The sequence below is a fragment of the Aotus nancymaae genome, unplaced genomic scaffold (assembly GCF_030222135.1).
Source record: "Aotus nancymaae isolate 86718 unplaced genomic scaffold, 86718_ANA_hifiasm-v0.15.2.pri h1tg000002l, whole genome shotgun sequence".
In the NCBI taxonomy this organism is placed as follows: Eukaryota; Metazoa; Chordata; class Mammalia; order Primates; family Aotidae; genus Aotus; species Aotus nancymaae.
In genome coordinates, this window is record NW_026988413.1 from 39,045,683 (window position 1) to 39,062,353 (window position 16,671).

At 37.7% G+C, this 16,671-nt stretch overlaps 1 protein-coding gene across 3 annotated transcripts in view; it reads left to right on the forward strand.

The window, feature by feature from the left end:
* The first annotated feature begins 6,838 nt into the window (after positions 1–6,838).
* Positions 6,839–16,671, forward strand: part of ASZ1 (ankyrin repeat, SAM and basic leucine zipper domain containing 1) — a 57,866-nt gene continuing 48,033 nt past the window's right edge. For all 3 annotated transcript variants that reach the window (XM_012456967.2, XM_012456968.2, XM_012456969.2), the window contains exons 1-4: positions 6,839–6,969; positions 7,379–7,481; positions 11,402–11,527; positions 13,470–13,581. In XM_012456967.2, the coding sequence (XP_012312390.1) occupies positions 6,865–6,969; positions 7,379–7,481; positions 11,402–11,527; positions 13,470–13,581 (446 nt within the window). In that variant the 5' untranslated portion in view covers positions 6,839–6,864. The remainder of the gene's footprint in view (positions 6,970–7,378; positions 7,482–11,401; positions 11,528–13,469; positions 13,582–16,671) is intronic.

Here is a 16,671-nt window from a genome sequence, read left to right on the forward strand (position 1 = left end):
ATATCTTTATAATAGAATGATTTATGTTCCATTGGTTATATACCCAGTAAGGGATTGCTGGGTCAAATAGTACTCCTGCCTCTAGGCCTTTGAGGAACCACCACAGTGTCTTCCATAATGGTTGAACTAATTTACACTCCAACCAACAGTGTAAAGGCACTCCTTTTACCCACAACCTCACCAGCATCTGTTGTTTTTGACTTTTTAATAACAGCCTTTCTGACTGGCTAAGATGATTTCTCATTGTAATTTTGACTTGCATTTCTCTAACGATCAGTGATGAGTTTTTCTCCATCTGTTTGTTGGCCACATGTATGTCTTCTTTTCAGAAGTGTCTGTTTATGTACTTTTGCCCACTTTTTAATGGGTTTTTTTTTTCTCATATATTTGTTTAAGTTCTTGTAGATGCTGAATATTAGACTTCGGTCAGATGGATAGATTGCAAAAATTGTCTCCCATTCTATAGGTTGCCCGTTCACTCTGATGACAGTTTTTCTTGCTGTGTAGAAGCGCTTTAGTTTAATTAGATCTCATTTGTCAATGTATGCTTGTTGCAATTACTTTTGGTGTCTTCATCATCTTAATCCTAATCCATCTCGAGTTGATTTTTGTATGTGGTGTAAGGAAGGGGTCCAGTTTCAATTTTCTGCATATGGCTAGCCAGTTCTCCCAGCACCATTTACTAAATAGGGAATCCTTTCCCCATTGCTTGTTTCGTCAGGATTGTCAAAGATTAGATGGTTGTGGGTGTGCTCTCCAGCAAGGGCTCAGAACTAAGCTGAGACTGAGATGGCTGAAATGGCAGAAGTAAGCTTCAGAAAGTGGGTAATAATGAACTTTGCTGAACTAAAGGAACATGTTATAACCTAATGCAAATAAGCTAAGAATCATGATAAGACAATACAGGATCTGACAGCCAAAACAGTCAGTTTAGAGAGAAACATAACCAATTTCTTAGAGCTGAAAAACATATTACAAGAACTTCACAATGCAATCATAAGTATTAACAGCAGACCAAACCAAGTGGAGGAAGGAATCTCAGAGCCTGAAGACTATCATTCTGAAATAAGACAGGCCGACAAGAATAGATAAAAAAAAAAAAAAAAAAAAAGAATGAAAAGGAATAAATAAAACCTCTGAGAAATATGGAATTATGTAAAGACACAGACTCTGTGACTGATTGGGGTGCCTGAAAGAGATTGTGAGAATGGAACCAAGTTGGAAATCATACTTCAGGATATCATGCAGCAGAACCTCCCCAGCCTAGCAAGACAGGCCTACATTCAAATTCAGTAAATGCAGAGAACCCCAAAAAGATACTCCCTGAGAAGATCATCCCCAAGACAAATAATTATCAGATTCTCCAAGGTCAAAATAAAAGAAAAAAATGTTAAGGGTAGTCAAAGTGAAAGGCCAGATCACCTACAAAGGGAAGCCCATCACACTATTAGCAGACCTCTCAAGGAAAACCCTACAAGCCAGAAGACATTAGGGGCCAATATTTAACATTCTTAAAGAAAAGAATTTCCAAGTCAGAATTTCATAACTGGCCAAACCAAGCTTCATAAGTGAAGAAGAAATAAGATCCTTTTCAGACAAGCAAATGCTGAGGGTATTTGTTACCACCACCTTGCCTCGCAAGAGCTCCTGAAGGAAGCACTAAATAAGGAAAGGCAAAACCATTACCAGCCACTACAAAATCACACTGAAGAACACAGACCAGTGACAGTATGAAGCGACCACAAAAATGAGTCTGCAAAATAACCAGCTGGCATTATTGTAAGTGTAAGGTTGGCCGTGTCGTGGAGAGTTCGGACACGCCTCCTCCCCTCGCCGGGAGCTCGGACATGCCTTCCTCCCCTCGCCGGGAGCTCAGACACGCCTCCTTCCATCCGGGTCCCACTCCCCTCCATTTTTGTCCCACCCACCTTGGCCACAGCCAATCGGATGCCTCCACTCCCTATAAAACCCCGTGCCTGAGAGGAGTCCATGCGACTTCTCCGGCCCTTCCTGTCTGGACCGCAGAACCTCGTCCGGGAGCCTGAATAAATTCCCTTGCATTGGATTATTTGCGTGCAGTTTCTCCGTTTCGTCTTCGGTGAAAACAGACCTTACAGTAAGGTTTGTTCTTGGGTTCTTGCCGCGTTTAAAATGAAGAAACTGAGGCCAGCACGGAAATAATCCAATGCGAAGGAATTTATTCAGGCTTCCGGGTGAGGTTCTGCGGTCCGGACAGGAGGGGCCGGAGAAGTCGCATGGACTCCTCTCAGACAGGTGGTTTTATAGGGAGTGAAACAGCTCGATTGGTTGTGGGAGAGCAAGACTGCTATTGGGTAAGTTACAAGCCTTGACCTAGGACTTGGCTTGTTGTTGGTTGGAAGTACTCAGCTGCTATTGGTTGTTAAGACTCGGCTGCTATTGGTTGTTAAGACGCTAGGGTTACCGCACCTTGTTTGCATACTGGGCTCTTTTAAGGGAAGGTCAGGCTGTGCAAGCATGGGAGAAGGGAACAAGCCTTAGCATGTCTGAGTTTGCCTGAGCTCGTCTGGGCTTGTCTGAGCTTTTGAAAAAAAAAGGGAGGGGGGGTCCGTGCTCCCGGCGAGGCAACCGGCCTTACAATTATGATGACAGGATCAAATCTACATATAACAATACTAACCTTAAATGTAAATGGGCTAAATGCCCCAATTAAAGACACAGAATGGCCAACCGGATAAAGAATCACGACCCATCAGTATGTTGTCTTCAAGAGAACCAGCTCATATGCAAAGACATACACAGATTCAATATAAAGCAATGAAGGAAAATTTACCAAGCAAATGGAAAACAGAAAAAAGTAGGGGTTGGAATCCTAGTTTCTGACAAAACAGACTTTAAACCAACAAAGATCAAAAAGACAAAGAAGGGTATCACATAATCTTAAAGTATTCAATTCAACAAGGAGAGCTAACTATCCTAAAAATATATATACCCAGTACAAGAACAACCAGATTCATGAAGTAAATTCTTAGAGACTTTCGAAAAGACTTAAACTCACACACAATAATAGTGGGAGATTTTAACACCCCACTGACAATATTAGATCATCAAGACAGAAAATTAAGATATTCAGGATATGAAATCAGCTCTGGATCAAGTGGACCTGATAAATATCTACAGAACTCTTCACCCAAATACAATAGAAGATACATTCTTCTCATCATCACATGGCACTTACTCTAAAATTGATCACATAATCAGAAGTAAAAGACTCCTCAGAAAATGTGAAAGAACTGAAATCATAACAGTCTCTCAGACCACAGCACAATCAAATTAGAACTCAAGATTAAGAAATTCACTCAAAACCACACAACTACATAGAAACCGAACAACCTGCTCCCGAATGACTGAATAAATAATGAAATTAAGGCAGAAATCAAGAAGATCTTTGAAACTAATGAGAACAAAGAGACAATGTACCAGAATCTCTGGGATGCAACTAAAGCAGTGTTAAGAGGGAAATTTACTATAATTCACAATAAATTTTGAAAATGCCTCCTCCTCTCCATTTTCCCTGCCACTTCTCTAGTTCATAATTATAGTCACCTCCTAATGGGTCATGCTACCCACTGAAATCACCCTCTGAAATCAATATCACATGTTACTTAGCACAAAAAGGAATGAAGTACAAACACATGCTACAATTGGGTGTTGAAAACATCATGCTAATTGATATATATAGTGTACGGAGTTGAATGGTGTCCCCCAAAATTTTGCATCCACCTGAACCTGTAAATGTGACCTTATTTAAAAATAGGGTCATGGCATCATATATAATCATATAAAGTAGAGATCATACTGGATTACTGTGGACCCTAAATCCAATATGACTGGTTTCCATATAAAAAGAGAGAAATCTGGACACACAGAGAATCAGAGACACAGACACACAGGAGAGACTGCCATGTAAAAACAGAGGCAGAGATTAAGGTGATGCATCTATAAACCAAGGACTGCCAGCAACTGCCAGAAGCTGGGAAGTGGCAAGGAAAGATCTTCCCCTACAGCTTTGAGAGGAAGCATGGACCTGCTGACAACCTGATGTTAGATTTCTAGCCTCCAGAACTGTGAGAGAATAAATTTGTTGTTATAAGCCTCCCAATTTTTAGTAATTTGTTTTGGTAGCCCTAGGAAACTAATTCAGATGGTATAGATACACCAATTTTGTTTATCCATTCATCAGTTGATGAACATTTGGGTTGTTTCTACTTTTAGCTAATATGAATAATGCTACTATGGACATTCACATACAACTAATTTATGTACATTTATTATGTATTTGGAATCAATTTTGTAAAAGGCATGAGGCTTAGATTGAAGTTCATTTTCTACCTAAAGATATTCATCTACTTCACAACTATCTGTTAAAAAGACTTTCCTTCCTCCATTGAATTGATGTTGCACCTTTATCAAAAATTAGTTTGCCATACTATATGTACTTGTGTGGTGTCATGTCTAGGTTTTCTCTTCTGTTCTATTGGTCTATACCACAAAATCCAGAAATCAAGGCTACACAGAAGTCTTGAAATCAAGGAGAGCAATTCTTCCTTATTTATTCTTCTTTTTCAGAATTGTTTGAACTATTCTACTTCCTTTGCCTTTCCACATACAATTTGACATAATCTTATCTATATTTACAAAACAATTTGCTTGGTAAATCCTAAGGTTTTTAAAAACCAATTGTACTTGGATAACTCCCACATTTATACCTCCAAGACCAGGCTCCCTCAAGGTCCACACATGAATATCCAATTAACCACTTAACAGCTACACTTGGTTATTTGGTTTTTGAATATGTTAATTTTGGGATGTTTATTAAATCTTCTCGTTTATCCACTGGTCTTCCCCCATCTCAGTAAATGGAAGGACTCCTTAGCCAGCTGCTCAAACCAAAAACCTTCTCTACAATAGACCTAGAGTGTCTTTAAATACACACACACACACATCAGAACATGTCTTTCATTAGCTTAAAATATTTCACTGTTCGATTGCTTTGAGTAAAATCCAGATTCCCACTTAAGGCCTACAAGGACCTCTTATCACACATGTCTATCCTTATGAAGCTCTAGCCTCAGGCCTTCTTTTTGGTCCAAGCAGGACAAGAACTAAAGTGAGTTAAGTGAGGTGACCTAGGAGCAAAATTTGAGCCACTCACTGAATTTGCAGGACCCTGAGAGTACCTCCTTAAACTTTGCTCCTTAGGGGCCTCACTTGCCAATCCTGGTCCTGAGTCCTTGCTTTTTACTTGCCTTAGGGCCCTGGTACTATTCATCTCCACTGCCAAGAAAGCTCTATTCTCTCATTCTTTATGGCTTGTCATTTAGGACTCTGTACAGGTCTAACTACCCTATCTAAAATCTACCTCTTACATTGAGACAGACCTTACTCCAAGCCTATTACTTCGTTTAGTCCCCATAACAATTACATTTGGTGGGTACTATCATCACCTCCATTCTACAGACAAGTTAGCTGGTACCCAGATGGATGCTAAATAAATTGCCTAAGGGCACACAGCTACTTCTTGTAAGTGATTCTCCCAGGAAACACCAAAGTGGTTTGATTCTAGAAACTGAGCACACTTGTTTCTTTTAAAGCTTACAATCTGCAATAGTATTGTTTATTTGTTTCCGTGCATATTATCTAGCTCTCCTTATTAAAGTATGAGTGCATGAGGCTCCATGGTTTGACGTTGTCTCCCCAAACCCAGTTGCACTTGGCTGTACTAAATAACCCCTAACATTTATTGAATGAATCCATTTAGAAAGACAAGTGTGGCTCCCAAATAGCTAAACTACTTAAAAATACTTACCTCTGAGCTTCTGAAGTAAATAATTTCAAAATCTTTTATCAAAGAATCTGCAAGAAAAAAAAAAAACTTATCACAAAAGTTTTCAAATAATGGTGCATAGCTATTATCTTGAGATACATACAATGTGCCCTGCTTCTTGGTGGATCTACTTTTCTGTACTAGCAAAGAAAATCACTGCGTTACCAACATCTAGAAGTTCTACCATCTAGAACCTTTCTACCATGCAGAAAGGTGAGTCTGAGCTTGGACCACTTCCATCTGGAGTTGTTTGTATTATTTGCTCTCTGGACGTATAAATCATTTCTTTCTTTCTGGCTATTTGGATCCACTGTACCCGGAAACTTCCTCCTTCCATATTTTCCTCTAGGGCATCTACACTTCATAGAGGGGAAGTGTTTTGATGGCCTGAAGCTTCTAAACCTAAGGTGGGATCTGAGATCCCACGAAATGTAAGGGAAGAATTCTTTGGGGCAATTTTTCCTGGCTCCTTCGGCGGCTATTTGTGTGAGGGCTCCTTGAATGTCTGAGTGGTGCTCCTGAGAGAGGTGTTCCGACGAAGAGTCCGTCTCCCAGGGGATACAGATTTAACAGAGGTTTGGCTCGGGGCAGACGAAAAGGATGGCGGGGAAAGTCTAGTCTTACTTGCCATTAAATCCCAGTGTGCTCCTGTCACAAGTAAGGCATTCCTTGCAGAGCAAGACTTTCATCAAGCAAATACTTTAAAGAGGTCGAGAGGTAAATTCCTGAGAAGAATTGGAACTACCAACCAGAAGCCTGGCACACGAAATTCGTCAGCAGTGTTAGACTCGCTAGGTTTTCACCTCGAGAAGCCTCAAGGTTGGGGAGGCAGCAGGGAGGTGAGCAGCAGCGCGCAGCTATGCGCCTGCGCTGGAGGGCTCCAGTCCAGAGCGCTTGCGCATAGTTCCTTCCCGCGCATCCCTACGCACTTTCCCTGTGCGCAGGCGCCGGGAGAGCCGGAGGGCGAGCTTTTGCCATAGGGGGGTACCTGGGCGAGCATGGCGGCGAGCGCGCTACGCGGCCCGGCAGTAGCCGGTGGAGGCGAGAGTAGCGACAGTGAGGATGACGGCTGGGAGATTGGGTATCTCGACTGGACGTCTCAGGTAGCGGAGGAGGACTTGTCTTGACCACACCTGATTTCGGCCTCCCCGGCCCTCGAAGGCGAGGTCCAGCCTGGTGAAACCTCTAACTTGCTCGCATGTATTTCCTTTTTTCCCATTGGAAATATGGGTGTTTGGACTTAAGCAAACGCGCACAAATTTCTCCTGTTCCCCAGCTGTGGTTTCCACCAAATACCCTTTTTAAGGTCATAGTAGCTCTTCACTTGGGTTTGGATCCATCATTACCTATTCCCTTGAAAGATAATTTTTGACACGAATTCTTTTCCAACTTTGTATCTTCGTCAAAATAAAACCAATAAAAAACTTATGTATTTAACCAAATATTGTTCCCTAATGTGGTGAAAACAAAAAAATATATAACAAGAATTTTTTTAACTGTTTACTTTTCTAGAAATTGAAAGGGCAAACGTTACCCATTGAAGAAAAGAAAGAAAAATTTAAGAAAGCATTGACCACCGGAGATGTTTCATTGGTCCAGGAGCTCCTAGATTCTGGTGAGAGATAAGGAATAGTTTCACCTGAACACAACTGTCTTAAGTTCACAAGGATTCCTTATTTTTAAAAGGTTTATGTGCTTTTCTAATGGAAACACAACAAATATTTATGTATCAGTTGTCCTACATAATCTTCGTTGACTCTGAGTTCTCTCTGCCTTATTTTCTTCCTCTATCCTTATATTTGGAATGCCACCCTGATTATCTTCCATCAGTTCTTCCATCTCCTTCAAGAGGCCTACTCTAATCCTGCCCCATTCTGATCATTCTTTTCTCTTCATTTACTCTGCTCTAATGCTGTATATTTCTTAAGAATTGTTTCTAGTCATGTACATTTTAGTTCTTTCTCGCTACGGTTTTTTGTTTTGTACTGGTAGAATGAGGTTTGAGCTAAAAATCAGAATAAATATGTGGATAATTTCTTCTCTTATTGCCTACTCTGGTTTCTTGGAAGAGTCATTTAAACTTTCAGAGCATCAGTTTATTTTTGGGGGGTGGGCATGGGATGGAGTGTCACTTTATCGTCCTGCTGGAGTGCAATGGTGCCATCTTGGCTCACTGCAGCCTCCACCTGGGGGCAGGGATTCAAGCGATTCTCCCACCCCAGCCTCCCAAGTAGCTGGGGCTAAAGGCACATGTCACTAAGCGCAGCTAATGTTGGTAGTTTTAGTAGAGACGGGGGTTTCACCATGTTGGCCAGGCTGGTCTTGAACTACTGACCTCAAGTGATCAGAAAGTGCTGAGGTTACAGACATGAGCCACCGTGCCCAGCAAGAGAGCATCAGTTTCTTTATGTAAAGCATCATAATTCTGTCCTGAGCCTCATGATGTTTTTTTATGCATTAAATGAAAAAAAATTAAATTACCTTCACATAGAAATGTAAATTATTGATTATAATAATTGAAATTACTCAAAGGAGTAACAGGCATTTACTTTAGATTGGTGCAAAAGTAATTGTGGTTTTTGCCATTGTAGATACAAAACATTGACACACAGTGTAGTTAGATGCGATTATATATAGCATAATGTTTTTCTTCCATGCTAGAATCAATGAATAGTTTAGTGAAAAGTAAATAATTTTGGAAACAAGACAGATCTGGGTTTAATTGCTAACCATGCCACTTGATGGCTTTGTAACCTTGACTAAGTTACCAGATCTTCCTAAGCTTAATTTTCTACCCATTTTAAAGTGAGGATTATTGTTATCAAAAGGTTGTTGGCAAGGGGGAGAATTAAAATACACTTTTAAAGAACTTCGAACACATAGGAATTATGTAAACATTAGCTGTTATTCTTGTAAGAAATGAGAAAGATCTGTATGACTTTTTGGACAATGGAACTTGAGTTTGTAATTAAAGAATGATATTGAATAAACTCTGAATAAGTGGAAAGAGGCCTGAATACCTAGTACTAATATACGTGTAGTATACATAGCATGGGGTGGAATAGGCAGAGATTTGTTTTAGAAAAGAAAATCTGCCTTGGGAGTAGTGGCACTAGGTACAATGAAGGCAATAGAGGCTTTTGAAGGATTAAGACTTGATATAATTGATGGGCAAGTGTGAGTTTTTAAGTCTCTTGATCATAGCCTGCTGCTAAGTAGGTATTTAGTCAATGATTTGAAATTTGTTTTTAATTACAAAAATTTTTTAAGTAGCCAGTAATAAAGATATAGGTAGAAGTAGAAAGATTTATTTACCATTGTCCCCACTTTCATTCCCCTTACTGCTGATGTCTCACTTTCACAGGTTAACTCCTGTTTTAGGGTATTTCATTTCAGATGTCATTACATAACTTTTTTTAAAAATATTTTTAATTTTTGCCTTTCAAAGTCATTGTTCTTGAAACATGTTTCTGCACCAATTGAAAACTCTAAAAATAAAAGCACATTTTGAGTCAGCCACTTTTAACCTTTTGAAGATGTCTCCAGTTTTTGTTATTCTGTGTACTATCATTTTAAGTTTTCTTTAAAGTATGACATATTTTAGACATTCAGAAAGGTAAGGTATCCCCTCTGGAGATTGCGACTTTTACTGTATGTATCTCTATCCCTAAACACTATAGTATTATTTTGAATGTTTTTGAGCTCTATAAATATACTGTGTCCATCCTTTTAAACTTAACCTTTTTTTTGCAGTAAGCCTGGAACATAATATGTGTTTAGTAGTTTATGTTAAATATTAGAGGTTAAATATTAAGTTAGAATTTTAGTAAGAATTTTTATACTAAAATGCCACATTTCCTTCTCTTTTTCTTCGCATCTTTTCCTTTCTATCTTTGCTATCACAGTTCGAGCAGTATTCTCAATTAAATGAGAAAAGAATGATTTTTTTATCTGATCTCATTGATATGCTTTCAATGGAAGCAGTTTAAAGAGGAAAATTTGTGAGAGAAGACAAGTTGGGTTAGCAGTACATGTATATACTAAGATGGTTTAATGCTTTCTCCCAGTGATTATTATGTACCTTATATCAGTTAGACGATTAGCAATTAGACGTATGTAGTCTTTTAGTGACCCAGTGTTTATACAGCCAAAAAAGTGACACCCCCCTGACCACCAAGTTTGCATTTCTTCTGTGATGTGACCTTAATCTGTGTAAGGGGGACATTTTATAGCCAGAGACTATAGAACCTGTAAATTACAAGGTATTAAAGGCAGGCCCGTGTTCAGTGGTGTTTCGCATACAAGTTTTCCTTGTTTGAAACAGAAAAATTTTGTTTCCTTTCTTGGGATTACCAAACATTTCTTAGATTTAAGAGAAAGATTGCTACTTAAGTCTTGATCTCTTGGCCAGGAGCAGTGGCTCACACCTGTAATGCTAGCATTTTGGGAGGCTAGGGTGGGAGGATTGCTTGAGGCCAAGGGTTTGAGACCAGTTTTGGCAACATAGTGAGACTCCACCACTAAAAAAAAAAAAAAAATTAGCCCAGCACAGCGGCACGTGCCTATAGTTGGAGCTAGTTGGGAGGTTGAGTATTATGTAAGCCATAATCACACCTGTGCTCCAGCCTGGGTGACAGAGAGCAAGATCCCATCTCTAAAAAAAAAAAAGCAAAAAACTTATTTTCAACATCTGGTATCTCCCTTTATTTTAGCTCACTGCTTGTCGTTTGTTTGTCCAAGATAGAACTTGATGGTCATTTAAAATTTTTCTTTTCCATCACGCCTCCTCCTCAAAGTAATTTTAAATTCTGACCCTGGCTTTGAAATGTGCTTTTGTTTTCTTTCCTTTCTCTCTCCACTGCCCTTGCTCTGATTTTTGTATAAACTCCCTGCCTTAAAACTAGTTTTTTTTTTTGCCTCCTGTCCCATTCTCAATAGTGGTATCTATGTCGTCTTTATGATACATATGTAATGATATCAACTCCTGGATCACAAAATAGAGTCTGCATTTCTTAACAGAGCTTTCATAATCTAACCCTAACCTATATTTTTAGCTTCACGTTTGGTCAGTCACCCATGGGTAAGTTCAGTATTAGGAATAAAGTTAAAGGTATTTGAGGGATATGTATGGTATTTTCAACCATAGAGATAATTGATATTGCCTAGGGATAATATTCTAATTTAAAAGACATTTTACCTCTGTGAAACCTTTTTTAGCTCCCCTAGAGAAAAAAAGGTAGCATGTAAAAACGTGTTAAAATATACATACTCAACTACATATTATATGATAAAACATCAGTCAAATCTGTCTCTTGGAATATAGTGCCTGTAGTGAAACTGAAGTTAGCAAATTGTATTAAAGTCCTGATACAACTATTTTCTATTTTTTGGAAGCCATTTTTACCTAAAAATTCCCATGGTAGAATAAAGTACATGATATATATGTCACTTTACACAGTACTTTAAGCACATAAGGTGGTTGATTATTTTCTTTGGTGGTAGTGGGCTTTTAAAAGCTTGTTTTTATATTGACAGGCATTATTAGTGTAGACGATACCTTTCGGTATGGATGGACTCCCCTTATGTATGCTGCTAGCATTGCCAATGCAGAGCTGGTTCGGGTCCTTTTGGACAGAGGTGCTAATGCAAGCTTTGAGAAGGGTAAGATGTTTGAGGTAACTTAAATGATTATGCTTACTGTGATTCTTTGATTTCCAACTAGCTATTATATAAAGTGGAAAAAAATTAAAGCAGTTTGAAGTAAGCTTTTTATTCATTATATTATGTAAATAATACACAAAATCAAATTAGAAACCATACATATTCTGAAAAACTCTTTCCAAAAAGATAAATTCCAGTTATAGTATCTTTATAACTGGTTGTTATTATATACCTTTAACTTTAAGGTTCTGCTTGTTTTTAAAGGAAAAATTCCTTGAAATAAACATTAAAAAGCTTGTAGTTTAGTGGAAAATTACTTGGAAATCAGTCTTTGTAATTTTAAACTGTGAATTCTATTGCTTAAAGTTGTTTCAAAGATGCTTAATGAAATCCATCTTTGTCCTTGTTACTAAACAATTTCCATTAAGTAGTGCTTTGAGTGTAAGAAGAACAAGAGTATATGAGCAAATCCAGTTTAATTATTACATTGAATTCTCAATTACTTATTTTTAACATACTTTCAATATACAATTAAATTTGCTTCATAATTTCAGGTATAGGTTTCATTTTATAATTGATTTTTAATTTAATTTTATACCTACAATTTTATTCTTTTTTGTCATTTATATATTTTACATCAGTTTCTGTCTTAGCCACAGTTTTATGTTTAATCTTCTCTGTTAAGTTTTTCTTTTTATTATATCATTTAAAAATATCACTTGGCCAGGTATGGCGGCTCATGTTTATAATCCTAGCACTAGTACTTTGGGAGTCTAAGGCAGGAGGATCACTTGAGCCCAGGAGCTCAAGATCGTCCTGGACAACATAGTGAGACTTTGTACTAAAAATAAAAAATATTAGCCGGGGGTGGTGGCATACACTTAGAGTCTCAGGAGGCTAAGGCAGGAGGACTGCTTGAACTCAGGAGTTCGAGGTTACAGTAAGTTATGATTATGCCACCACTCTCCAGCCTGGACAACAGAGAATTACTCAATGAAAGCTATGCTTAGGAATCAGGTTTTCAAAAGTATATAAAATGTTCTTCTCAAAAATTACTAATTATTATTTTTCTACTTCTCTCTCCTGTAATCAGAGGGATACTTAGAGTCATAAAATACTTTATATTTTTCACAGAATGCACACATAAGTTCTTTTATGTGTCCCACTATAGCCCTATCACATACCAAGGGCACATATTAGGTTCCTATCTATAAATTAGATCTAATGAGATATTAAGACATCACGGGAGTGACAGTTTTTTAGTGGCAGGACTAGGACTAGATTATGCTCTCAGTATTGGGCCACTAACGTGAATCAAAGCTGTGGTGACCTATTTTGAAGTCTTAATTCAAAATAGGTGTTTTTGTTTTTAATTTACTCTGATCTTTGCTGACATCATGAGAGCCAAGGCAAGAAGAGTTTTAGAAAACTGGGTTCAGAAAGATCCAGTACAAAAGGAATGAAAAGAAACCAAACCAATGTATGTGGCAGTTACAGCAATTTCAATAGGGTAGTTTACAAGCCAGATTGCAAGAGTTTTCAAATGACTAAGAAGTGAAATCAGAGAAAATGGATCATTGTTTCCCAGACATGAGTTTAGCAAGGCAAATTTTAATCAAACACTCTTCAAATCCAGACAACATGGCTATGTCCATGTGCTTAACTACTTTCTGTTCTCTTGAAGAAATGGGAACAAGAAATGGGAAGAAATGGAAATAAGGAAATTAAGTGAATTATAGATAAACTTTGGAGGCTAAAGGAATTCATGTCTAATCTCATCTTTTGATGAAGGAAGACAAAGTTATCTGCTAAGAGTGAGAGATTTGGGAAGAGGTTATAGAGTTTTAGAGTGCAATAATAGATTGTTTTGAGTGGCAAAGACATCAAATAGATGCACCTCTTGATGTATGGGGGTTTTTCTTCCCTTTTCTATTCACTATAGATAAGCAAACTATTTTGATAACTGCATGTTCTGCTCATGGCTCAGAGGAACAGATCTTGAAATGTGTAGAGCTACTACTTTCAAGAAATGCTGATCCAAATGTTGCTTGTAGGTAAGAGCCTTTATATCTGTTCAAAAGTCAAGTTGAATAAGAATTTTTCTTTGGTATCAGCCTGTTAAAAATCATGAACAATGTTTACTTGGTCAACTAGTTGATGAATGAAAATAGTTCATAAGTTCGTGGTTCCGATTCTGTGAGATTATCAAAGGAAGGGGATATCATGAAGGTAGTCTTTCAACTTTACATTTTGAGGAGAATGCCATAAGAATTTAGAATGAGAAGAAAGAAGAACAATAAACTATAGTATCATTTCTTGTGATTTATACTACTCAAAAGAATACAATTGACCTATAAGAGTTAAGCCTCTTAATGTTCTCTCTGTATAACATTTAACAACTAAATAATTTTATAAAAATACTAAGAAAATATACTGATTTTCTGTTTTCCTATTTGTTTCCATTTTCTTAAGACTTTACCAATTAACTAGGTAATAACATGTATGTAATAGTGCCTAGATACATAGAAGACAAGCAGTAAATGTATCTTGCATATTTTGAAATATCAGTAATAATAAAAATTAGATTGCTTAAAGTTTCTATCACATTGGCTTCCTTTCTGACTCTATCTTCTATTTCATCTTCCTATTAAATCTCTCTTTGTGTTTCACTTAATCTTTATAATGAATAGAGTAGGAAGTAGCCCATCTAACAAAAATGTCTAGCACAAGTAGAATTATTATTCATAATTCATTAGCTCAGATAATAATGATCTAGTACCTGATATATAGATAGAATTATGTTTGACTTGAGAAGTTTTTTTCTAAATTAATTTAGTTTCTATGATACCTGGACAGCAGCCTTGGAAGGTACTTTACAGCTTTAGATAATTCCTAAATCTTTGTTGAAATTAAAAAAATATTTTGATCTAGTTGTAATGGTTCTCAAGCAAGGTCTATTTGGCCTTTCAGGGGACATTTGGCAATGTCTAGAGACATTTTTGATTGTTATACCTGAGAGATACTACTGGTACCTAGTGGGTAGAAACCAGAGATGCTGCTGAACATCCCAAAATGCATAGGACAACCCGTCAAAACAAAGAATTACAAATCCCAAAATGTCAGTAGTGCCACGGTTGAGAATCCCTGATGTAGTGTGAGAAGGGCCAAGATTTATTGAGTGGATAATTCATGTTTAAACAAAGATAAAAACGAACTGGCAGAAAAAACTACCTATAAACCTTTAATTTTTTTTTTTTTTAAGACAGGGTCTTGCCTGTTACCCAGGCTGGAGTGCAGTGGCACTATCATGGCTCACTATAACCTCTGCCTCACAGGTGATTCTTCCCCCTCAGCCTCCAGAGTAGCTGGGACTACAGGCACACACTACCACACGTGGCTAATTTTTATATTTTTGTACAGATGGGGTTTCACCATGTTGCCCAGGTTGGTCTCAAACTCCTGGGCTCAAACAATCTGCCTGCCTTGGCCTTCCAAAGTGCTGGGATTAGAAGTGTTAGCCACCATGACTGGCCTACCTGCGAACTCTTTTTTTTTTTTGAGATGAAGTCTTACTCTGTCGCCCAGGCTGGAGTACAGTGGTGTGATCTCAACTCATTGCAACCTTCACCTCCCAGGTTCAAGCGATTCTCCTGCCTTAGCCTCCTGAGTAACTGGGATTACAGGCATGTGGCACCACACTCAGCTAATTTTTGTATTTTTAGTAGAGACAGGGTTTCATCGTGTTGGTCAGGCCGGTCTCGAACTCCTGACCTTGTGATCCACCCATCTCAGCCTCCCAAAGTGCTGGGATTACAGGCGTGAGCCACCTTGCCCAGCCTTAAACTTTTAACAGAAACTTTTATCCTGTCATATATAGTATAATCCTTAATAAAATGTAACTTTTGGATCTGGTTATACCTTGGAATTACGACATGTGCTTTAGGATTCCTCGCTGAAGTAAACTTCCGTGAGTGTTGTAATTTTTATATATACCTTTAGAAATGGCATAAGATAAAACTTTTGCTTGGTGCTCTTCACCTTTTTTTTTCTGACTGCCTCTATGAGATTTTATAGATAGTGAAGTCTTTACCCTCCTAATCACTTAAAATCTTGTAAACACACTGAAGGAGAAGTCAGTCAAGCCAATGTCACAGGTTCTAGAATATTCTGTCTCCTCAAGAACTAAAAGATACCCATTAGGTACATAAGATGTATTGGGAAAAACAGATTCCATTTGAGTTAAAATGATACAAGATTAGCATCTTATGCTAAAAACTATAAGGCAACCACACTATAAGGCAATTTCAAAACTGAAAATCCTAGAAAAGCAGATGAATTAGAAGGAGCACAAAATTTAGATTGGTATATGATCAACTCTCTAAAATAATTAGAGAATTTATAGAATGGCTGAAGAAAATAAAGCAATCTGCATTTAATTAAAGGTGTGAGAAATAACCTGAAAAACTATTCAACTGCCTCTTTTTTAATGGTCAAAGCATAAAGCAATAAAATTGAATTGTGTTTTCTTGATAGAGCTGAAAAGAGGATCAGTTATGGCAAATAGTGCTTTTGAGGCTGCAAATTTTATAAGAAAGATAGCATTAGTGGACATACAGGGATAGCATGCTATCAATGTAAGAGACAAAACATATCAGGACACAAGGGGAGTGCAATGAAATTTGCAGACAATTTTATAGCTAACTCATTAGCAGTGACAACACTCAAAACCTATTAGAAGATTGGGAGCTTTAGATTCTTGTAAAAAGTGCCAGAAGGTACCAGCAATATATCTGGGAACGACTTGTCAGATGTCAGAGAAAAACGTATCTTTAGATGAATTTACTTTCAAGCTGTTGACATAGCCCCTTTTGTTGAGAAATGCCTTTGCTAACTTACCTCTTAAGAAAAAAAGCACAAGGAAAGAGTCAGCTACAAAACATAAATGGCTAGATTTTGCAAAAGCTAGGTAGATGGTCACATACTTGATAGTTGCAAACAAAGTTGACTTCTAACGTTTTTTTTAACTAATATGGATCAGTAGTCTTATCTCATGAAGTGAAAGTAATAGCAAAATCTTAGAGATCAACCTTTAAGCTTGAGATTGAAGTTTCAGTTTCCATATTTACAGAAGCATGGAAACTCTT